We start from the raw sequence: 26123 nt of genomic DNA, 5'->3' as shown, positions 1-26123 counted from the left end.
GTAGATTGACTAATTAAATTTATTATCTGACTTTTAAAAATCCTGTTTTGTTAACATAGTTCACACAATATGCCATTCAAGTTCAATCACACTAAAAACTGTGCAATGATTACCACAGTCAATTTTAGACCATTTTCTTCTTTCTTGTACTCATTGTTATTAGCATACAGGGCCTTTTTAAGAGCTATTTCCAAGTTGTTGGAATGTGGATGACCGAGGATAAGCCGTTGTAGTCAGTATGAATTAAGATTCATAATACAAGATTGAGACCGATTTTGTATTAATTTTAACTAGTGAAAGCCACTTATAACAAAAATATACTTATTGGGCATTTTCTATGTACTAGGCATTGTTGTAGGCATTAGAGATAGTTCAATTATCAACTCAGATAAAAATCTTTCAATTAATAGAACTTGTGGTATAGGCGTCCTGACTCTGTGCTGGGCTAACCACTAGGCTGCTAACATGAAAGTCACCTGTTCAAATTTGCCAGCTTCTTCATGGGCGAAAGATGAGGTTGTCTGCTTCCAAAAAGCTTCAAATCTCAAAAACTCTAAAGAGCAGTTTTACTCTGTCCTATGGGGTCATTGGGGTTGACAGTATAAGCAGGGGCAGTGGTGGGGCAGTAGCTGAGCGCTCAGTTGCTAACCTAGAGGTCAATAGTTTGAACCAACCATCTTCAGCATGGCAGAACATGTGGCAGTCTGCTTCCATAAAGACTGCAGCCGTGGGAACCTCTGGGAACCAGGGTAGTTTTACTCTGTCCCACCTACAGGGTTGTTGTGAATTGATTGACTAGGCAGCAACGTAAAAAAGAGTGTAATATACATAAGCAAGTATATGAGAGAAAAGATGAATTTCTTTTCAATGACATTGATGGTGATGATTACTTAATAGAAAACTAGAAAGAAATTCTTAAGGAAGAATAATATTCTGCATAATTGCTGAGAATTTAGTGTACACCCAATAAACTATTACTGCGCTCTTAAGGAGTTAAAGATGTGCTTATGGAAAGCAGCTGAAGGTAAAACAGAAGTAAGCATATCGAACTTTGCTAAGAAGTATCAGGACCGAGAGTCTTTGGTTTAGGCAAAAGTAACGATGAAAAACAGGCTGATTAAGATGCAAGGATAGTAGAAAAATGACATGTTTGAAAATGAAAATCCTTAGCATGAAGACTGATCACACCCAAATGGTGAGAGTGTATATTGGTATAGCCATTGGTAAAGGTAATATGATAATACTTACAAAACTTTTAAATGAATATGTCCTAGCATCAAAATCATAGCAATTTGTCCTAGGAACACACCAAATGTTTAAAGTAGATTTAAGAATGTTTAATACTGTAGTATTTAAAGCAAGGAATACTAAGTAATTTAAACCCCAAGAACTTCGAAGACACTTAAGCATCTGCTAGAGTATTACCTAAAACGACCATAGTATATCATAGTAAAATGCTACAACATATTAAATAAATTTAAAAATAAAAGTAGAATTGGAAAGAAGTATCAGACACTTTGAGCTGAAAAGTAAGGTAAATAATACCATATATTTTTTTATTAAGCCATTTTCAACAAGATATTAAGTTTGCTAACATTGGGCTGACAAGTGCAAGGTTAGCAGTCTGGAACTAGCAACTGCTTTTAGGGAGAAAGATGAGACGTCTACTCCTATGGAGTTCCAGTCTCCTTTCCTATAGCGCCTCTGTGAGTCGGAATCTACTCAAGGGAGGTGAGTGAGACTTAGAAATCAGAAGTAAAAATCCCCTCAAACCTCAAAAGACTTAGAGTAACTGTTTTTACTCTTTGCTTTATTTTCACTTGTTACATTTTTATGTACATTATGACAGAAAAGTTGAAAAGCATAAGAAAATAAGAACACCTGGAATAGCATCCATTTTAACATGTATACATGATTTAAATCTCTTACATAAATGTTGTTTTCAAACAAAATTTTGACCAATCTTTTTCTTATATAGCTATGAAATATAAAAAAACCAAATTCCAGGTTAAATATAGCTCCAAATCCATGTAATAGATACATATGATCAAAGAGGCTTTAATCTTTGTAAAACTACTTTAGATGCACACAAAAATTTATCTTCATAAATAATCCATTCAAAGAGCAAAATATAACTGAAAGTGTAAAGTGATTATAGATTATGCCTCTGGTGGACTTTAGTCGTGCTGATGAGACATTCAAACCACATGATGTTGTGGTTAGGTGCCATCGGTTTGGTCCTGACTCACGAGGACCCTATGTAAACAGAACGAGCCACCTCCGGTCCAATTTTAAAATACACTAAAGCAATAAATATTTTAATTGCAGTGGACACTATAGTATGCTATGTTTCAGTCCATCAAAGCGCTGTGTTTTCAGTTTACCCATTGCTAACAGTTGTGCTTACATGCAATGTCTGCTATAGAGAATTAGCTCTAGTTTTCAGTGATGTTACCCACTGCTTCTGTTCCATCAGTTCTTACGTCATGTTTCCTTACAGGGCCAGGAGGCACTGATGAAGTTCAGAAGTTCCATGGACAGCTCGCAGGGAACACATCTCTATCAACTTCCAAACATTCACAATTATATGATGCCTATTCCTCCTCCACCTCCTCCCCCCGATGGAAAATTCACAAAGGAAAATAGAACTGAAACATGGAGAAAGAGAAGATTTCGCCCGATCACTGCTCCAAATGGTTTAGAGCCTCTCTTTACCAGGGTGATTATGAAATCAGTTTTTGTTTGTTTGTTTGCATTAACCGAGGTAGGGCCTGGCTGGCCTGTGGTGCTAGGGCACGAGCCTCTTGGTGAGGGCTGGCTGGCAGGTCTGAGAGGAGCACCCAGGTGGGACAGGCACCTCTAGGGGCAGGGGTAGTGGCTGGCAGGTCTGCTCAGAACGTGGAAGCAGGGCCTGGCTGGCCCTTGGCACCAGTTGAGGTAGAACAGTGGCCTGAGCACAGCAAAGAGGCAGCTGGTGGGCCTGAGCCCACAGAAGTCCACAGGGAGTGCAGGTGAAGGGCTGCAGCCAGCTTCTGGGTCAGAGCAGGGCTCTGAGCTGGCCAGGGGACCGGCCAACAGTCTTCATGCCCCTACTGGGCCCCTAACTCTCCAGACTCACCATCTCCACGGAGCTCTGGGGGTGAGCTACCTATCTGGTCTTCTCCTGCATGGCTAATTTATAGCTTAAATAAATTCCCTCTTTCAATTTATAATCATTTCCACTAAAGCCTCCTTCAAACACTCTTAAAAGGAAAGAGGTAAAAGGCTAGAACCATGACATCCTGGTGGGCACACCACTTGCTCCTCTATGAAGGTACAGAACAGTGTCGTCCCTGGTGATGGTCAGTGGCATCCAGTGAAGAGAAAGAGGTGGGGGGCGGGGCGGGGGTGAAGGGCACACATTTCAGCAAGTTGCCTTTGCATCCTATTGCTTTGTCCCATTTTGTTCTAGAAGCCTCATCGCTTTAAGTTGTGTGTTTTTTCACAGAGCCCATAAAACTAATTCTGTTCTGCCCTGAGGCTCATGTCAGCCCCTTGCAGATTTTTGGCTCCCAGTCTCAGGATTGAGCTAGTCTGATCTTGATGTTCATCCACATTACTTAGTGACCTTTTGAAATCGTGGGTGGTCCCCAACATTGGTTTGTGAATACAAAAGGTACAGGCTTTCAAGTAAGAATATATTTTGTTATTCTGTTTATCAATTTAAAACATGTTTATTTTTGTTTCGTGTGTGCTTTGTGAAAGAGAAAGCAAAGAACTGACCCAGTTATGTCTAGTGTGGGGCCTTCCCTAGGCCCTGCCACAGTGCTCTGTGCCTAGTCTCCAGATGAGTCCTGTGCTTCAGGGATGCCTGAGGCGGCAAGTCCCACCGTTTCTCAAATCTGACATGGGGACAACTGAAACCTTTACTTGCTATCTTTATCTGAAAGCGTGACCCTCTACTTCTAGTTACCTGAGCTCTAGATTCTTATTTTCTCTGTATCTCAAGACAGCTGCCGTTGACCTCATGTTTTTCAAAATATAACTGTGTCCTGTGGGCTTTTCAGTAGCTGAATTTTCAGAAGCAGATTACCAAGTCAACTTCTAAGATGCTCTTGGATGGACTTGAACTCCCAACTTAGTTGTTTGTACCACCCAGTGATGCGCTCTGTATCACATCCAGTTAATTTCCAAATATTTTTTATGAGAGCTGTCTAATAAAAATATCATGTCAGTCACATATGTAGATTTATGCTTTATAATAGGTACATTAAAGAGGGTAAAAAGAACCAATTGATTTAATAATATATCTAACTAAGTATAAACAAAATATTATTTCAACACACAATCAATTTTAAATTATCTTATGAGATACCTTACTTTTTTACTCAATATCTTTGAAATATAGTATATGTTTTCTATTGACAATACTTTTTTTTCAAATTAATGAATTTTTAAATGCTCAATGGCCACATAAGACAAGTGACTACTCTCTTGGCTAGTGTACCCGCAGATTTTACCTTTGCAATATCTTGTGGATCTCGATTCCTAAAAGCTAACCAAGTTTTAACAGGACTATTGCAACAATCTACACACTACTCAAGTCCTCAAAGGGCCCAATTCAGGTTGTGTTTCTTGTGACAAGCACGTCCAGGTGCTGAGGTTTCCAAGGTGAATAAGACCAAATCTTTGCTCTCAGAAAGGTACAGCCTAACAGACAAACAGATATATTTACAATTAACTGCAATACATTGTGATTAATACTATCATGGAACACAGAGGAAGGAAATATTAGATCTGATGGTGGAGACTGGGGAACACTTAAAGAGAAGGTAACATTTGGAATGGTTTTGAAGTATGAGTAGGTAGTTAGTGGATAGAGATGGATCAGAGGGTTCAGAGGAGGCAGGGGAGTCCGGAATGAGCAAAGTCAACTTCAATTCCAGTGTATGTATACGTTGCTAGTTGGAGTGGATTTAGCTATGACACATAATGACCTTAAGTACTGCAGATTGAAGCACTGTTCCACTTTGTGCCGACTTCATAGCTATTGGTATGTTCTTGTTAGATCACCAATTGTCATTGAGGAGATTCTGACTCATGGTGACGCCATGTATATCACAGTAGACTCCTGCTCCTTACGATGGTTGATCTCTCGGGGAAGTAAATTGTCAGGCTTTTCTTTTCAACCACTTCTGAATAGATTCAGATTTCCACTTTTTTGCATTAGCTCTTGGGGTTAAAGTAAGTCTTTTGGAATACCTCAAACATACGCCTTTCCGGTTCAACCCCTTCACCAGTCTCCCAAAGAAAGTATTATTCTGGAATTCAGTCTTTCAGATTCCGGTCCACTTCCTCGCATTCTTCACATCTGTGCTTACTGATCCCTATTGCTTTGAACATGTTGGTCCACTACATCATAGTTCTTCTGTCTTTTCTTTTAAAATTATTTTCTATTGAATTTCAAATAATTTATTTTCATTCTTGTTTTTATTTAATTACTTGCGTGTCCAATATTTGTGGTTATCTTTTAATAAAGTGGGGAAATTTTATTTGATGATGACAGCAATGATTATATGTATTATTTGGTGAACCTATGCCATGTGTTTGGAATTTTGTTTCTTATTTAGTATGCACAAAAAACAGAATAATTTTAATAATTTAATAAAAATGGATAGTGGACAGGAACCCTGGTGGTCTAGTGGTCATGAACTGGGCTACGATCCACGGGTCAGAAGGAGAAAGATGGGGCTTTCCACTTCATAAACAGTTAAAGTCTCAGAAACTCCTAGGTGCAATTCTACCCTGCCCTGTAGGGTGGCTGTGAGTCAGCATGGGCTTGATGGCAATAGCGAGGAGGTTTAACAATCTCTCCAGTTAGAGATGAGAAAACTAAGATTAGAAAGCTTTAAAAGCTTGCCTAAAAATCATGTAATTCATTCTTTTAAAAAAATCATTTTATTGGGGCTCATACAACTCTTATCACAATCTGTACATACATCAATTGTGTAAAGCCCACTTAGACATTTGTTGCCTTCATCGTTCTCAAAGTTTGCTTTCCACTTGGGTTCCTGGAATCAGGTCCTCATTTTTCTTTTTTCCCTCCCCCTCCCATCCCCGCTCCGAACCCTTGATAATTTATAAATTATTATTTTATCTTATCTTACATTGCCCAGCGTCTCCCTTCACCCACCTTTCTGTTGCCCATCTCCCAGAGAGGAGGTTATATGTAGATCCCCATGATTGGCTCCCCCTTTCTACTCCCCCCCTCCCTCCCAGTAACATCACTCTCACTGCTGGCCCTGAGGGGTTCATCTGTCCTAGATTCCCTGTGTTTCCAGATTCCAACTGTACCTCTGTGCATCCTCTGGTCTAACCAGGTTTGCAAGGTAGAATTGGGATCATGATAGTTGGGGGGAGGAAGCATTTAAGAACTAGAGGAAGGTTGTGAGTTTCATTGTTGCTACACTGAACCCTGAGTGACTCATCTCCTCCCCACTACCCCCCTGCAAGGGATGTCCAGTTGTCTACAGATGGACAGTGGGTCCCCATCACACACTCCCCTCATTCATGATGATATGATTTCCATCCCCCTTCCTCCTTTGGTGCTTGAAACCTGGTCCCCTCTGCCCTTCATGATCACACATGTTGGTGTGCTACTTCCATGTGGGTTTTGTTGCTTCTGGGCTAGATGGCCACTTGTTTATTTTCAAGCCTTTAAGTCCCCAGACGTGATATCTCTTGATGCTGGGCACCATCAGCCTTCTTCACATTTACTTATGCACACACTCGTCTTCAGCATTTATGTGGGGAAGATGATCACACAATGATGGTTTTTGTTCTTTGGTGTCTGCTACCTGATTCCTTCAGCACCTCATGTTCACTTAGGCTTGTGTGCTTCTTCTCTGTGGGCTTTGTTGCTTCTGAGCTAGATGACCGCTTGTTTGCCTTCAATTCTTTAAGACCTCAGATGCTATATCTTTTTGATAGCCGGGCACCATCAACTTTCTTCACCATGTTTGCTTATACACATGTCTGTCTTCAGCGATCACATCAGGAAGGTGAGTATCATGGAATGACCGTTTAGCTGAGCAAGGTGCTATTGTATTGAGGGAGTGTGCCCGAGGAGGCCCACTGTCCACCTGCTACCTAACTACTGAACCTATAAATATATGCACATAGGTCTATTTCCCCCATAATCATAAATATATTTACATATGTACATGTCTGTATTTAGGCTTCAATGAATGCCCTTAGCCTCCTACTCCTTTCCTCTATTTCCTTACATTTTCCTCCTGTCCCACTATCATGTTTGGCCTTCATTCTGGTTTCAATAATTCCTCTCAGTTACCTTGCCCTTGGTCATTCCCAACCAGTCCTCCCATCCCCTCCCTGCCACTGGTTTTGAATCACTTGTTGTTCCCTTGTCCCTGGGTTGGCCAACTCCTCCTCCCTTCTCCTACCTCCCATACTCTCATGTCCCTCCGGGACTGTTGGTCCCATTATTTTCTTCTCACATTGTTTGTCCAGCCTATCTTATCTTGGTGGACTTGTAGATATAGTAATATGTGCATAAAACTGTGGATGGATTTGACAGCACCAAAGTGGCACATAATTACATGACATCGACAGCAGCAATGCTGACACGCTAACAAACAAAAAAGCCACTGACATACAAAATTTAAAAGAAGAGGAAAAAAATGCAAAAACAAAACAAAATGACAGCAAACAAACAAACAAAAAAACCTGTTAGTAGTTCGAGGTCTGTTTATTGACATTTATGAGTGTTTTCCGGATGAGTCTGATGGGGTGCCACATCCTGGTCCCCAAGTCCATCCTTTATACTCCCTTGGGACTTCCTTGCTCTGCTTCCGCCACTGCTCCATTGCACACCCCCAGTGTTTTGCCTCAGTGTGGTGGGGTCAGCTCAGTCGCACATGCCCCACTGGGTCTCAGGTGCTGTCCCATGTAAGCCCATGGGTCAGTTCAGGATGTTGCATCTTGCCATGGGGCCGGCTATATGATCCTCTCTGTACATTGGCCCCTTCGAGTTTCGTCCTCTGAGCTTGGTGGGCCCAGGTGTGCTCCGCTCCGTTCTTCCTCCTTCCTTTGCTTCAGCTTCCTTCTGGGTGTGGTGTGGTAGGTCAGTTCCTTTCCCACACCACACGATCTATTTTCATTTTCTGTGGTAATCCATTGATTGGTGGGGGTTGGCCTAATTCTGGTTGGGGCCGGCGTATGGTCAAGTCTCTTTGTGTATTCCTCCGCACTTTACGTTGCCCTCCTGGTTTGGCGTGTCATGGTGGGGTCCGTATGCATGTTCCAGTTCTGTGGGGACACAACCAATACTCTCCCCCGGGTGGGTTAGTGCCCTGTTTCCCCCATGCCATCCACTCAGTTTCTCCCCACGCCGCTTCTCCTTCCACCTTCGCCACTTCTCCTCCTTTATGCTGGGCACTCCTGTACCTCCCTAGGTGTGACCTGCCCTCCCTCCAACTAGCTATGCTTCCACCTATTTATTGAATGATAGGTGTTTATTCTTCTATTCCTGGCATGCTGATTGTACTTACCTCAGGGGACTCATGTTATACCTGTCCTTTTGAGTTTGGCTTACCTTGCTTAACATAATTCCTTTCAGTTCTCCCCACAAAACAACGTGTTTCATGTGATCGTCTGTGCTTTTCAGTGCTGCATAGTACTCTATTGTGTGTATGTGCCAAAGTTTACTAATTCACTCATCTATCAATGGAAATTTAGACTGTTTCCAAGTCTTTGCAATTGAGAATTGTGCCACAATAAACATCGGAGCGCATATGATTGGTCGTGTTTTATTTGCTGCTTCCACCGGGTATATGCCCAGTAGAGGGATGGCTGGGTCATAAGGTAGATCAATTTCCATTTTCTTTTAAGTATCGCCAGATTGCTTTCCACAGTGGCTGTACAAATCTGCACGGCCACTAGCAGTGGAGGAGGGTTCCTACTTCACCACAGCCCCTCCAACACTTGTTGCTCTCTGATTTGCTGATTTGGGCTAGCCTCAGGGGTGTTAGGTGGTGTCTCATGGTTGTTTTGATTTGCATTTCTCATATGGCTCATGACCTGGAACACTTTCTCATATGCTTATTGGCCATATGGGTCCCCTCCCCAGTGAAAGTTCTTTTCGGTTCTTTTGCTCACTTCCTCTTTTTGCAGGTCATGATGGTGTTGTAGATTTTAGTAATGAGCCCTTTTTCCGATGTGTCATTACTAAAAATCCTTTCCCAGTCTGTGGATTGTCTTATCAGTCTCTTGGTGAAGTCTTTCAAGGTGCACAGGTGTTTATTCTTATTAAATCCAATTTGTCGATTTCTAGTTCCCTTGTGTGTGTACCTTTCCCTATTGCAGTGAGCCTATGAGTTCCCTGGATCAGCGTTCTGAGGTTTGTCCCAATTTCCTCCTTGATGATCCTGGTGGTTTGGGGTTTAACTTTGAGGTCTGTGATCCACCTTGCATGTATTCTTGTGTATGGGGTGAGGTAAACGTCTTGTTTCATCTTTCTACATGTGGATATCCATTGTTTCCAGCACCACTTGTTAAAAAGGGCATCTGCTTCCCACTTGATGGTTTTGGAACCCTTGTCAAAGATCAGTTGTCTATATGCTGATGGTTTTATTCTTGGGCTTTCTATTCTTTTCCACTGGTCTGAGTGTCTGTTGTTGTGCCAGTACCACTCTGTTTTGACCACTGTAGCTGTGTAATAGGCATTAAAATCGGGTAAGTTGAGTCCTCCAACTGTGTCCGTCTTCTTGAGGAGTTCTCTGCTAATTTTGGGTTTCTTCCCCTCTCTGAATGAAATTGGCGGTCAGTTTTTCCAATCCTTTGAAGAAGGTTGATGGTATTTGAATTGGTATAGCATTGAACTTGTAAAGTGCTTTAGGTAGGACTGTCATCTTTACTATGTTAAGCCTTCCAATCCATGAGCAGAGGATGTTCTCCCATTTGTGGAGGTTGCTTTTGGTTTCCTGTAGTAGGGTTTTATAATTTTCCTTGTATAGGTCTTTATTTTTTTGTTAAATATATTCGTAGGTATTTCTGTTTGTTCTTAGCTACTGTGAACGGTACTTCCTTCTTAATCCTCTCTTCCATGGCCTTGTCTGATGTGTATAGAAAACCTACCGACTTCTGTTTATTTCTCTTCCATATTCCTCTATCGCTGTAAGTAATCCAGCTGTGGAACTTTTGGGGTTTTCAATGTACAGGATCATGTTACCTGCAAACAGCGATAGTTTCACTTCCTCCTCTCCCATTTGGATCCCTTTGATGTCCTTCCACTGTCTTATGTTGTTAGCCAGGACCTCCAAAACAATATTGAATAGAAGTGGGGGCAGGAGGCATCCGTGTCTTGTATCCTTTTTCAATGGGATTGTTCTTGTCTTTTCTTCATTGACTATGATGTTGGCCACTGATCTTTCGTAGATAGCTTGTATAAGCTTGAGGAACTTACCTTCCAATCCTATCTTCATGAGTGTCTTCATTAGGAATGGGAGCTGGATGTTGTCAAATGCTCTCTTCATGAGTGTCTTCATTAGGAATGGGAGCTGGATGTTGTCAAATGCTTTTTCTGCATCTATGGATATTATCATATGGTTTTTATCCTTTTTGTTCTTGATGTGATGTATAATATTGATGGATTTTCAGATGTTAAACCATCCCTGCATCCCTGGGATGAATCCTACCTGGTCATGGTGGATGATATATTTTATATATGTTTGTTTTCTATTGGCCAATATTTTATTAAGGATTTTTGCAGCTATGTTCATTAGAGATATTGATCTGTAATTTTCTATACCTGTGGGGTCTTTGCCATGTTTGGGTATCAAGGTAATTCTGGCTTCGTAAAATGGGTTTGGAAGTTTGCCATCCTCTTCTATGTCATGGAATCGTTTGTGGAGGATCGGTGTCAACTCTTCCCTGAATGCTTGGTAGAATTCTGCTGTGAAACCATCTGGCCCTGGGGCCTTTTCTGTTTTTAGGTTTTAAAGACCCTCTCTATTTCTTCTTTGCTATGGGGTTGTTGAGGTTCTTGATCTTTGTCTGAGATAATCTCGGGAGAGACTGTTTTTCCAAATATTTATCCATGTATTCCAGGTTTCTGAATTCATTAGAATACAAACCTTCATAGTACTTTGGAATTATCCTTTTAATCTTGTTGGAGCCTGTTGTTGTTGCCCCTGATTCATCCCTTATCCTGGCTATTGATGTTTGCTCCTTTCTCTCCTTGGTAAGCTTTGCCAGAGGACTGTCAATCTTGTTAATTCTTTTGTAGAACCAGCTTTTAGCTGTAAACTTCTTTTCTAATCAATACTTCAACTTCGTATTTTACTACTGGGTTTTCCCACCATAGAATCAGTTTTGAGAAAGAAAAATGAAAAGATAAACATGGTTCATTATATGGTGTTTTAATATATCTCAGAGCAGGTTGGTTTGCCTCAGACAAACATTTTTCTTTCAGCAAAGTTTTGTTGTTTAAAATTAGTAATGCAGTTTTGTAACTATATAATTAAGTGGGGCTTGCATTTAGAGTTTATAAAGTCAGTTCAACTATCACAATTTCTTAGGAGCTGTCACTGTAAATCAAGACCTTGAAACAAATAAAAAACCAAAAAGTTGTTTCTAGTCGTCATAGCAGTAGTTTGAACTCAAGTGCAGAATTCTTGATTAAAGGGTTAGACTTTCAGACCTTCTCGCTAAAAGAAAAATGCAAGTTAATCATTTCTAACTCTTAAAATATTATTCATACGTTAAATGAGAGGAAGGGGGTTGGGTTCATGTGTGTACTCAAGACCACTAAAATATTTGTTGGTACCTAAAGACAAATTGAGGCATTTCTGGGCATGCCAAGAATAAAAACAAAGTATGGATTATTGGAGGAGTTCTGCTAGCAGAGTAGTTGAGCAATTGGCTGCCCTTGGAAGGTTTTGTAGTTCAAACTCACCTACTACTCTATAAGTAGAAGATATGAAAATCTGCTATCTTAAAGATTTACAGTTCTAGAAACTCTGTGGGGAATTTTACCTCCAATAGGACTGCGATGAGTCAGAGTCCACTCAACGGCAGTGGGTTTGATTTTGGTGTATGAGATATCAGCAGCCCGAGGGGCATACTGATTAAATATTGAGCTGCTAATCATTAAAGTCGGCAGTTCAAAACAACCAGTCACTTCCCAGAAGGAAGACAGGGCTTGGAGTTGCAGAAGAAAGCAAATCCATTAGAGCCAAAATGCACTCATGAGTATATCCCAGTCTAATTTCAAGGACATCTCAAGAACAGATTGATGCATTAAACACTAATGATGGATCTCATCAGCTATTGGAGGATATCATAAACATCCTCCATGAAGAAAGCAAAAGGTCATTGAAAAGAAAAGATGAAAGTGGTTTCAGAAGAAACTCTAAAACTTGATCTTAATCATAGAGTAGCTAAGGTAAATGGGAGAAATGATGAAATCAAAGAACTTAAAAGAAAATTAAGGGCATCTCAAGAAGACCAAGTAAAATATTGTAATTAAGTGTGCAAAGACCTATAATTAGAAAACCAAAAAGAAAAAATATTTTCAACATATGTTAAATTGAAAGAACTAAAGACAAAAATGCAAGCTTTGAGTTGCAATATTGAAAGATTGAGAAAAATATTGAATGATGCAGAACATATCAAAAGAAGATGGAACGAATACACAGTCACTGAACCAAGAATTGCACAACATTCCATAATTTCAGGAGGAAAGCATATGAGAAAGAACTTATGATACTGAAAGAAGCCTAAGCTACACTGAAAGCATTATCTGAAAATAAGGCTCCAGGAATTGATGGAACACCAACTGAAATGTTTCAACAAAATGATGGTACCCTGGAAGCACTCGTAAATGCCAGGAGATTTGGGAGATAGCTATTTGACCAACGGAATTGAAGATATCTATAATTCTTATCTCTATATACCCATTCCAAGAAAAGTGATCCAACAACATTCTCAAATTATAGAACAATATCATTGATATCACATGCAAATAAAATTTTACTGAAGTTCATCCCACACAAATTGAAGGAGAACATTGATAGGGAGTTGCCAAAGGTTCTGGCTAGATTATAGAAGAGCACGTGGGACAAGAAATATTGCTGATGTCAGATGGATCTTGACTTAAAGCATAGAATACCAGAAATGTTTATTCATGTTTAATAGTCTAAGCAAAAACATTTGACTGTGGGGATCATAACAAACTATGGATAGCCGTGAGAAGAAAGGAAATTACAGAACACTTCATTGTGTTCATGTACAAGAGAATCATTCTGTTTAAATCAGGAGTGGTGTGCATGAGGGTCCTATAATCTCACAATACTTATTCAATCTGAATGCTGAGCAAATAATCAGGATTTTATGAAGAAGATTGTAGAATCAGGAGGAAGGGTTATTAACAAACTGTGATATATAAATGACCCAATCTTGCTTGCTGAAAGTGAGGAAGACTTGAAGTATTTATTGGTAAAGATCAAAAATTGTAGTCTTCTATATGGATTTCAACTCAGTGAGAAGGAAACCAAAATCCTCACCACTCTCCCAATAGGCATCAGGATGATGAATGGAGCAAAGAGACAAATCGTCAAGGATTTTGTCTTGCTTGCTTCCACTATCAATGATAATGGAAACAGTTGTCAAGAGATCAAACAATGGCATTCATTGGGTAAACCTACTGTACAAAATCCCTTCAAAGTGTCAAAAAGCAACAGTGTACTTTTGAGAACAAGGTGCACCTGACCCTACCCATAGTGTTTTCCATGGTCTCATATGCCTGTGAAAGATTGACATTGGATAAAAAGTTCAAAGGAAAATTGATGCCTTTGAATTATGATATCAGTAAAGAATATTGACAGTCCCACAGACTGTCAGAAGAACAAACCAATCAGTCTTGGAAGTAAAGTCAGAATGCTCCCTAGAAACAAAGATGGTTCAAGACTTCATCACACTTCCTTTGGAGATGTAATAAGGAAAACCCAGTCCCTGGGGAGGACATCATGCTTGGTAAAGCAAAGGGCAGTGACAGAGAGGAAGGCCCTCAATGATATGGATTGACATGGTGCTGGCAGTAATGAGGTGAAACATAACTAAGAACAGCTGTGCGGATGCTGCTGCACGGGCAGTGTCTCGTTCTGCTTTACACCGAGTCCCTGTGAGATCAATCCCACTCAAAGGCACCACCACCACCACCACAAACCAGTGTTTGTGTCCTCGTGTCCTTAAAAACAGCAGCAAACTATCTCAAGTATGATGAAATCGGTTTTGACTCGGCAACTCTATAACACATAAGGTTTCTAAGGAGACAGTCTCATCTTTCTCCCTGGGATAGAATGGTGGATTTGAACTGCTGATTTTGAGATTCTCAGCCAAACTTGTAACCCACAGTGCCACTAGGGTTTCTTTGATTCACTTTGTGCTACTATACATTCAGAACACTCCCAATTTAGGATGGAATCAAACTGCTGTAGCTTTTATCTCAGCAAAGACTGAGCAAGAAATCCGTAGTTGTTTCATCTCTATATTTAGTCAAATCAACATTTACTAGGTCCTCCCATTGCAAAGGGAGCCCAAGTCCCTTGATGAGGTAATCATTGGCTATCTAACTACAAGGTCCAGTGTTCAAACCCATCAGCCTCTCATAGGACAAAAGTAAGACTGTGTTCTTCCATAAAGATTTATAGTCCTGGAAACCATGGTGAGAAGTTCTACTTTGTCTTACAGAGTGGCTATGAGTTAGAGTTAACACCACAGTATGGGCTGCGGTATAAGCGAATAATTGCAAGGTTGGCTCATTGGAGTTTTGACTCACTCCAGGCACTTGAGAAGAAATCCCTATGAAGTACGCTTTCACTCCATGCACACTGGTGGCCATGAGTCTGAATGAGTGAAATGACAGATGATTAGGCTTGGGCTTTACTAGCTTCTAGGGCCCAGTGCAAGGAGCCCGTCTGGCATAGTTGGTGACCCTTTGGGCTGCGAAAATGATTCTGTATGGACTGGGTGACAGTTGACCTTTTTTTTTAGAGGCCAGCACTGAAACAAGGTTCAGGAGCCATAAAGGCAGATAAACATCATCTTTATCTAGTGAGGAAGATGAGTGCATGGGAATAATTTCAGTACCGTGCGATTTGTACTCTGACTGTAAATACGTTTTCTTTACTAGAAGCAAGTGAGTTTGAGACCACTGAAATCAGTCAGTTGCTGGGTCTGTCGAGGTACCCTATTGTTGGGTGCTGTCAGGTCAATCCAATTCATAGTTACCCCATGTGACAAAGTGCAACTGCCCCCTAGATTTTCTATGATTTGAAGAGTTGGCCACATCTTTTCCGCTTTTCTGCCTGGGCTGCAGGTGGATTCAAACCAGCAATCTTTGGTTTAGTAGCTCACTCACTCGCTGCCATGGAGGCGATTCTGACTCAGGGATACTGCTGAACTTTCGCCAAAGTGTGTGTGTCCAAGGAGAGGGAGCACGGGGTAGGGAGTAGTATAGCCACTGAACTCCCTCTTGGTAGAAAATATGAATATAATTTGTAGTTGACCTGTGAGCAATACAAGTTTAACTAGCACCAGCACAGTTATAAGCAGATTTTTAAAAATTAAACACTTTTCATAGTGAATTCTTTGGGGTTAACATAAAAGCCGATTCCCCCTTCTAGTATAGCTCGGGCAGTGTCGTGGTTAAGGAGTGGGCTGCTCTGTGCAAGAAAGATAAGATCTTCTCCTCCTGTGATGATTCACAGCCTCAGATACCCATAGGAGCCATCCACTGTTAAAGGCTCTCTCTGAATCAAATGGTCTTGATAACCTTGAATTTTATCTATCTATCTATCTATCTATCTATCTATCTATCTATCTACTTACTTATTTTGAAATAATTTTATTGGGGGCTCTTACATCTCTTATCACAATTCATATATTCATCCAATGGTATCAAGCACATTTGCACATATGCTGCCATCATCATTTTCAAAGCATTCTCTTCCCACTTGAGCCCCTGTTATCAGCTCCCCATTCCTTCCCCCACCTCCTGTGAATACCCTCTCTCCCTCACGAGCCCTTGATAAGTTATAGATTATTACTTCCATATCTTACATCATCTTCCATCACTGCTCACCCACTTTTCTGTTATTCATCCCCCTGGGAGGGGGCTATAGGTTGATCCTTGTGATCAATTACCCCTTTCTCCCCCACCCTCCCTTAATCCTCCTGGTATCTCTACTCTCATTGTTGGCCCTGAGAGGTTTATCTGTCCTGGATTCCCTGTGTTGTGGGCTCTTATCTATAGCAGTGTACCTGTCTAAACCACAGTTCTGGTCTAATCTGTGATGCTCACCTTCTCAACACAATTGCTGAAGACAAAATGGGTACACAAGCAAAAATGGTGAAGAAAGCTGATGGTGCCTGGCTATCAAAATATATAACATCTGGGGACTTAAAGGCTTGAAGATAACCAAGTGGCTATCTAGCTCAGAAGTAATAAAGCCCATGTGGAAGAAGCACACCAGCCTGTGTGATCATGTGGTGTTGATGGGATCAGCTATCAGGTATCTAAGACTCAGGACAAAATCATACCCAATGTGAATGGGGGTGGGGACATGGAGTTGAGACCCAATGCCCATCTGTATACAATTGGGCTTCCCCTCACAGAATGGTCATAGGAAAGAGATAAAGCTAGTCAGGGTGCAGTATAGTACCGATGAAACACACAACTTTCCTCTAGTTCTTTGGTGCTTCCTTCACCATGTCCTCAATTCTACCTTACAAATTGAATTTTTATTTTTATTACAGTGAACTTGAGTGTTTGTGAACATTTGCTCTAAATGCTGCGTGAGGATAATCATTTCCTCCACATTCTGTTTGAACAATTCATCTCTCTAGTAACTCGCACAGTCACATGACACAGCTTTTAAGGGGATCTCTCACAAGACTTGAGTTTATAGTAATAACTGAAGTGCTGGGTCTTTTCTTTCTGTAACTGGGCCAGCACAATTTAAGCCTGTTGTTCAAGGGTCTCATTAGAAACAACGCAGTATTTTACAGAAGAGGTTAGATTAGGCAAGATTTCTTTTTAAAAATTCATTTTATTGGGGACTTGTATATCTCTTATCAGAATGCATCCACCCATCCATTGTGTCAAGCACATTTGTACATATGTTGCCATCTTCATTTTGAAAACATTTTCATTCTACTTAAGCTCTTGGTATCAGCTCCTCACTTTTTCCCCTCCGTCTCTTCTTCCCTCATGAACCCTTGATAATCTGCAAATTATTATTTTTTTCATGTTTTACACTAAACAGTGTCTCGCTTCACCCACTTTTTTGTGGTCTGTCCCCCTGGGAGGGGGTTATATGTAGATTATTGTGATTGGTTTCTCCATTCTCCCCCATCTTCCCCTTCCCCTCCTGGTATCGCTACTCTCATTATTGGTCCTGAGGAGTTTATCTGTCCTGGATTCCCTGTGTTTCCAGTGCTTATCTGTACTAGTGTACATGTTCTGGTCTCACTGGACTTGTAAGGTAGAATTGGGATCATGATGGGGGGAGGAAGCATTAAAAAGTTAGAGGAAAGTTGTATGTTTCATCATTGCTGTACTGTACACTTATGGGCTCATTTCCGCCCCAAAACCCTTCTGTCAGTGATGATGTCCAGTTGCCTACAGATGGGCTTTGGGTCTCTACCCTGCACTCCCCTTCATTCAAAGTGATATGATTTTTTTGTTCTGGGTCTTTGATACCTGATCCTATCAATACCTCATGATCACACAGACTGGTGTGCTTCTTCCATGTGGGCTTTGTTGCTTTTCAGCTAGACGGCTGCTTGTTTAGCTTCAAGCTTTTAAGACCCCAGACTAGACAAGACTGCTTATGTTGTCTGAGGAACAGTGGGCCTTTACCCATGAATAATTAGAGATTGTTGAGGATTTTACAGAAGAATCACATTATTTAATGACAATAGGTCACTCTGATATCCAGGAAGAGGAAGATTTTAAGGGAGATCACACTAGATATTAGGGGACCAATAACTTGGGTTAAATTTTATTTCAATTTTTCAGGAATAGTACTGATTTATTAGCCCTGTACCCCCAGCATGTTGTCAGGGGCCATCAAATCAGTTCCAACTCATAGCAACTCTATGTAAGCAGAACCAAAGGTCCCCCAGTCCACCACCATTCTCACATTTCTTACGTTAGAGTCCATTATTGTAGGCCTGTGTCCGTCCAACTTGCTGAGGGCCTCCCTCTTTGTTGCTGCCCCTCCACTTTACAAAGATTGATGTCCTTCTTCAGGGGCTGGCTTCTCTGACCGGTCCAAAGTATTTAAATCAAAGTCCCACTACCTTTGCCTCTACTTCTTCCAAGACACCCCTCTTGCTCTCTATGTATACCAGTTTGGTTGATAAGTTTGGTGGTCAACCTACTAATTGTTGTGGTCCAGGTAAGACTTCTAAACGTCCCGAGTTTGTTACAGCTTGAATGGCTGGAGCCCAACACTATCAGCAAGAACAAGCGCTTTAACACCAACACAATTTCTTCAAATCCACCCCTCACACAATTCAGAGCTGGGATAAAGAGATCGCAGTGAAAATTTAGTAGGCCTCAATCAAATGCTAAATATTGCAAATACGTAATGACTGGCTCGTTAGTCACTCCGTGGGCTTGCTGCTGATTTGCAGCCTTGATTGCACGTGCCTGAGAAAGCAGACAAGAAACAAGGAGGAAAATCATCAGCTCCCAGGGAAGAACGTAAGAAAGATCACTGTCACTGTTACTCGGGGGCGGGAGACCTTGCTCCTGTTCTTGAAATGCAACGGAATTCTCATTGAACATGGCGGTGCTTGCTTGAGGGCAGCAGAGGGCTGCGAAGCCTTGTTAAAGTTTCCTCAGTCTCGGGTCATTATAACCTTGGAAGATGGTAAGTAGAGAGGCAATTTAGTCAAGGGAAAGAAACAATTGTTCGTTTCCTAGTGCATGCATTTAATCACAAGCTGTCACTCGGGCCTCCTGTTAAAGCCCAGAAAAGGTTACCTGGTGGCAATAATTGGGAAATGTCTTAAAAGAGAAAATGAAGTAACTAGACACAGAAGAAAAGAGATGTTGATAGCAGAAATATGCCTTAGCAGGGGAAAAAATAAGTCATGAATAAGAGGATGAAAAGGGTGAAGGGCTGCCATACCCTTTATTTTTAAGTTCCTTCCTCTAGTTTCTCGTTTTGTACGTATGAGGCAGGCCTTTCCATCACGCTAATCCCACTGTTGCTTTGTATTTATACAGTGCTTATCTCCTAGAAGCTCACAGGACTACCTCGAAATCCCTGCAGCTTTAGAAAGTGTTGCTTCACAAAGAGGGAATGCTTTCATTTAATCACAGTCACATCATTACATTTTGTAGCGGGAGCTTGGAGTTGGATTTGCTTTAGGTCAGCTGCTTGCTTGTTGCTCTGCATACGTGTATCCCGCAGCTCCACAGTTGCCCGAGAAACAGAAACCACGAGGCTATGATTTTGCATCTGGGAGCCAGGCCTGCCACCATCATTTGCTTTCAACTGTGATTCTAATCTGCAAAGAATTATCCAGCTTTCTGATTTACCTTTTTGACTGTTGGTTGTCCCTGAACTGTTTCTGCTGATGATCTTTCTACTTGGAAACTCTCTCAGTCTACCTACAGAGCAATTTGCTTGAATCTTAAATCCTGGATGTCTCTGCTATTCCCACCAATTTACATTTTTTGACTGTTATTTGCAGAATTTCATTTGATCATATTTGTTTCCTGAGGTTTTTGCTTCAGATAAGTAGAACTGAGTGGAAAATCATTCCCCTTGATGGAAGGAGATGGGTTTGGAGATGAACGTATTTCAGTGTCTCCTTAGGAAATTTTTGTTGGATATTTTTTATTCATTTTAGAAAATAGCATGCTTCCAATGTATCTCTAATTCAATGAGCATCCGTTTAATTTCCTTGGATGCACTGGAAGTTAGTTTCTCTACATTTTTCATCTAACTAAACATGGACTTTTAGAAAAAAGAAGTTGGTTAAGAATAACACCTTCCTCATGCACCACTCTAAGGGCTTGCGGTAGTCCTTCAAGAGAGTCGAAAGGCTCTCAACAACCTAGTCCAATTGATTTCCCTACCTGTACCTTTTTTCCTTTTCTTGAGTTTCTTTCTTCCTGGATCCCCTCCTGGAAATTAGGAGGACACTGTGCTCATTCACAATTATGAAAGCAATATGCAAGTAAACTAGGAGGCAATGACTGAAGCCGTTAGAGTACAGTGGGTTAATGTGTTGACTGCTACTCACAACGTCAGGAGTTAGAAACCAGCAGGTACTGCAGGGGAAAGACGAGGCTTTCCAGTCCCATAAGCAGTCTCAGGAACCCACAGGGTCAGTTCTCCAGGTCCTGTGGGGTCAGCATGAGTTGGAATTAACTCAGTAGCAGTGAGTTTGAGATCTTTGTTTGCTTGAGGAAGCAATGAATCGGACATTTAATCTCTGGCACATACATTTATTGAATATTATATAAATAATTTATATTGAGCTATGAGAGTATATTGACTAGCTTTATATAAGGTGATTAAAAACTTTGCTGGCTGTAATGTTTTGGTATTAAAAAGAATATTAACAATACTGGTTTTTTCCTTAACTGAAGGGAAGACGGGAGAGTCCTCCGCCTGTAAGAGTTCTCCAAAATCCTCACAGCGGTGCTCAGTGGGTGAATGAAATGTAGACAGCTCCCTCTCACAGAGAGCGAGCTCAGGGAGAGAGAGAGTGTCAGGTCTCACTTGTAAAGATTAACAACTCAAATAACAAAAGCTACTCTGAAGGTGTAATCAGTCTTTTTCAAATTCAAGCAAAACTGTCACCAATATTTATTTAATTCATTTGACTTGAATTGGATGAGAACCAGGTAAGAGGGAGGCAAGAGCAGTAGCCGAGTAAATTCACTGACATTTTTATCATATCACACACACACATACATGTAAAATAAAAGGCAACAGACAGACCAAAGTGCCAGTGTTTTCAGTGTGATTATTAAGCAAAAATGAATATGTTATTGTCATTATAAGGGATACCATAGGTAGCAGGCTTGACTTTCCGTGTGCTGGGTAGATAGACATTATACAGTTTGCTGCTAGGGGCCTAAAAATAGCCCTTTTCTTTACATTACAATGTCATATGAGATCAGAACTCGGATCAGCAGGTCCTTAGTTAATATACACGCTGCTTGGTTTATTCTAGGACTCAAGAAGGATTCATAAAACATCACTCCATAGCAATGCAGTCATTACAATGGTCTATTTGGGGAGGAGTGTGCACCTTGCTTATGATGGCGCCGACTTCCGCGATGATGTAAAAGTGTATCAGCAGCACTGTGGCGGGGAAAATCTGTGTGTCTACAAAGGCAAACTACTTGAAAAAGGTACACGTAAAATCCAGATTTTTAAAAATTGTTTGTAGTTGGTGGCACCAATAAGCTGTTGTTGATATAATACCAAAATAACTTCAATCACTTTATGAAATTATGCACATTCAGGGAGAAAATAAACCAGTCACCTAAAAGTAAATCTGGATTTATGGTTCCTTGATTGAAACGGAAGCAGCAATTACTCTTGTAGATGCGGAAAAAAAATCTGGAGTGATTTACCCTGGCAACAGATTAATTCGGGGATAGAGATATATGATCATTAAAATGTTGCACAAAAAAAGCTGTCCCCCGAATTACAAGTTAACCATTTGGCTTGAATTATGCCATGCATTATTCTAAGAGAAAAATATCAGATTGGCAATTTGCTCTTTAAAGGTACATAGAGATAAAATCACAAATCCAATCAATTTCAGGGTGAATCACACCTAAATAACTTCGTGTAGAATTTGGCCAAATGTCTCTGAAGGCTATTTCTGCTTTCATTTGGTCATAAATCTGTGTTTGTGATCATATGATAGTTTTATATCCAATATAAGTTTTCACATACTGTATTGAAATGTTTTCTTCCACTGTTCAGTTCTGGGGAGCAGCAGTTCAAAAGAAGAGGTGTCAGAATTATATTTGCTACTTCCTTGCTTGAGAAACTGTATAGCAAGCAAAACTACTTTTAGTAATTAAAAAATGGCTATATTTGAACAATCTTCATTTATCCTTGTGGGTTCGGGGAACAGTTGGGAACAGAAATGGAGCTGGCCCTTCTGATTTTCCCGATCAATCGCAAGCCACCTCCACCACATTCACCAGCACCACCAATACAGCCACCAGTAGCCAGCGGGTTGATTCTGAGTCAGGATCACCCCAGGTGTCAGAGTAGAACTTTGCTCCAGAAGGCTTTTAATAGCTTTTTTTTCCAGAAGTAGACCAATAGATCTTTCTTTGAAGGCATCTTTCAATGGACTCAAAGCACCAATCATTCTGCTAGCAAACAAGTGTGTTAACTGTTTGCAGAAACAGTGACGATTTACATTTAGCAATCAAGTATTCACAGGGAAATACATAAACTATATGTTTGGAAAGCACATATTTAAAACAGTCGAGCATAAGGAAGTGTAAATGCTTTCATTGTAGTTTTAGTTCAAAGTAATCTATTTGATATGCTGTTGAATCCATTCCACTCGGAATAAGTACACCTATAGGCCAGAGTGGAGCAGCCCCATGGGGTTTCCAAGGCTGTAATCTTTAGGTCTGCACACAGTCACATCTTTCCCTGGAGGAGCAGCTGGTGAAGCAGAAGTACCGACCCTTTGTTTAGCAACCAAGCACTTAACCCCGGTGCCACGAGAGCTCTTTATAATATGCAGGGCAACGCTCAGTAGTGACCAAAGATGCGCCCCTCCTCATTTCACACGTTGGCCGGAATGGAATGGAGTTGGATTCACCTTGCCATAGCATTTCAGTTTGTTCATTCCCTGGTGTGAATGAAGAAAACGCGAGGAGCCCAGAGGAAGGGCGGCTTCTCAACATCATTCACCCAGCTCTGTTCAAAGATAAGAGTAGACCCCTCCCCTGGTCCGGCACAGGGCCTCGCTCTTGTTCAGAACTCCCCTGGCCCTAGTTAACGATTCTCAATCAATAGTAGGGGTTTCTGTATTTTCATAATATGAGGGATAATATGTGTATTAAATAGCATAATTATGTTAACTTATTTTAGAATAGCTCTTAAATGAATAATTTAGAAGAACTGCTAATTCTAGTATAAAATTGGAATGAACGTGAAGAAGCTTGTCAGGGTCTTCTAAAACCAAAGACGTGCTCGTTACCTGTAAGTCAATTCTGACTAATAATAACCCTGTGGGGCATACGGTTTCCCAGACTCCCAATCTCTATAGGAGCAAACAGCTTCCCCTTGCTATTGCAGAGTAGCAGGTGTTTGTCCCACCGACCCTGTGGCTAACAGCCACAGCTTAATACATGGCACTACCAGCGACACTTCCTGGGTTTTCCATGTGTCCGACTTAGTGTTCACGTTATGTTTATAGAAATGCAGGAAAACATGGCTCACACCATGAAGCAGGGAGGAGGCTTACACAAATGATTTGATATTAAATGGTACAGAGTAAACCCGATATTACGGCAGAAAGAGTGTTACTGGGCCTCGTGTTATTCCTCATACCGCTCCTGGGACTGACTTTGGTTACGGCACTGGACATTCTTGAATAACAGGATGGAGTGGGAACTTAAATAATTGAATACTGTCTACACAACGCTGTCATCTGTGTTTGCTCTTGATTGTCAGGAAAGTACTTGTTCAAAATGGAAAAGCTGGGTGGCTCAGAGATCGCTTGTGCTTCAGTAATCTCAGCAGTCGGGCTGGACTGACAAGCATCGGCCCTGTCTTCACATCCAGGTTGCCTAGCATTCAGCGAAGTGAATAGGAATTTAGAGGAAATCCGTTAAAAAGGAGGGGCGTTTGTTATGGTTGAGGCAGTAAATTCATTAAAAGTATGGCATTCATTAGTTTGTCTTGCTTTTCTTACGGGAAGTAACAATGAAATTAATTATTTAGGCATGTAGCAAGTTCACTTTTTATTCTCATGGTAATTCATAATGTCTTGCAGTTTGATTTTTAAACACCAGGCCACAAGTTGCTTGCTTATTTTCAACACCTATAAAATCATCAAATATTTTCCGCTACTTGTAAAGAATACATTTTTTGCTACAAGGGTTTTTATTTACTATGGTTACCCTTTCCAACAGACACACTTAGGAATACTGGGTTCTTGTGGGTGCAAAGAAATGAAAGCTTTTCTGGTGTCTTGCAATCCCCCCTTGCTTTTTGCCCCATGGTTTCTGTTTTCTTACCCGGATCCTGTTGTGCATTCCTCATTTCTCCCTCACATACCTAGCTGCCTCCTATCGCCTGCAGACACATATTTGTGATATTTCTTTTGTCTGAAATAGTCTTTCTTTCTTCCTTTTTAATTTCAAATCTTACCCATCACTTAAGACTCAGTTTAGGCCTTTGCAGCTAGTACAGCTGATTTCTACTCTGTTTAATCACTTCTCAGTGCCCCAGGATCTTAGTCTGTACGTGAAACCGGAAGCATTTCATTGTACTCTAACTTATTTTCTGTGATGGCATCTTGTTCCTTTTCTCTTACTCATTATCATGCACTGATATTTTGTAAGTTTAAAAAATACAGATATATGAAGGTAAGAATTGCATGCATAAATTCATCCATGTATAATTCAATGATTTGAGAATTTTTTGTTGCTTCCTCATTTGCGATGGATTTATTTTTAATCTCTTGCTTTTAAAATTCTGTCTACACTTTCCACCAATGTGATGCATTGTTTGGGGTGAGTAAATTTGGCCTTTATCCTACATGGGATTTCTTGGACTTCTTGGGGTTTTACAATAATGCTGTTCTTGAAATATGGATATTTTTGCGTAATTATTTATTTAAACATATTTTTCTGGCCCTTTCCACTTTGACCGGGACTTCCATCACACATATATTTGTGTGCTGAATGTTGTTCCCCAGTCTTCTAAGGCGCTGATCTGTCTCCTCTCTGTGGATGTTTTTCTGTTTTTCATAGTATATCATTTCTGTTGATGTAATTTTTCTGTCATTATGGAATACTGTGGTGGCTTGTGTGCTGTCAACTATGGCATCAGTATTTTAAATATCAGCAGCAGTATCAGTGTGAACAGAGCTCAGCAGAGCTTTCAGACTCAGAACAAGCTCTGAGTAAAGTTGCCCACTTCAGAGGTACTAGCCACTGCAAACCTTCTGATTGCTTTGAAACATTGTCAGATACTGAAAACTCTAAGACAGAAGCCGAAGATCGTCAGTTACAGTGCCATAAGATGAGTTCTCTGGCTGGGAGACAGTCAACATATGACTAAGGAAGAGGTGCCTTCTCAAAGGAGAGTTGACCTTAATGATATGAAGGGAGGAAAACCAGGAGTCAGCCTGCAGACCTTTAATTGGTGGACGGGCATGACTCAAAATAAGAAAACACAGGTACGGACATCACTCAATAACTGGAACCTGGAATGTGCACAGCATAGACGTAGGAAAACTGGAATTAAAAAAAAGAAATGGAATGTATAAGGATGGATATTGTAGGCATTGGTGAGCTGAAATGGACTGATATTCCATTTTTAATCAGAAAATCACATTGTTTACTATGCAGAATAACAGATTCAAGAGGAATGACATCACATTTATCTTCCAAAAGGACATTTCAAGATGTATCTTGAAAAACAATGATGTCTGTGATGGGATAAAGTTTATATGAATACAAGGAAATCCAGTCAATGCAACTATTATTCAAATTTATGCACCAACCACTAAAGTAAACGATGTAGAAATCAAGGAATTCTACCAACATATTCAGTTTGACATTGATCCAACATGCAGTCATGATGCAGTGATAATTATTGGCAATTTGAGTGCAAAATTTGGAAACCATGAGAAACGGTAGTTTGAAAATATTGTCTTGGTGATAGAAGCAAAGCTATGGGATGCATGAAGGAATTTTGTAAGACCAATAACTTCTTCATTACAAAAACTTTCTTAAAACAGCATAAATGACAACTATACACATGGGCTTTTCCGGATGGAATACAGAGAAATTAAACTGACTATACATGTGGGAAGAGATTATG

General features: G+C 40.6%; 1 protein-coding gene across 1 annotated transcript in view; it reads left to right on the top strand.

Annotated features, from left to right (window-relative positions):
* ERICH3 (glutamate rich 3) overlaps positions 1-26123 on the top strand; it is a 127432-nt gene that overhangs the window by 22850 nt on the left and 78459 nt on the right. The window contains exons 7-8 of the mRNA XM_075537396.1: positions 2501-2719; positions 21262-21442. Of these exons, the coding sequence (XP_075393511.1) occupies positions 2501-2719; positions 21262-21442 (400 nt within the window). The remainder of the gene's footprint in view (positions 1-2500; positions 2720-21261; positions 21443-26123) is intronic.

This window comes from Tenrec ecaudatus, chromosome 1 (assembly GCF_050624435.1).
Source record: "Tenrec ecaudatus isolate mTenEca1 chromosome 1, mTenEca1.hap1, whole genome shotgun sequence".
NCBI classification, from domain to species: Eukaryota; Metazoa; Chordata; class Mammalia; order Afrosoricida; family Tenrecidae; genus Tenrec; species Tenrec ecaudatus.
Note: the sequence above shows the minus strand (reverse complement) of the source record. Positions and strands in the feature narration are given on the sequence as shown.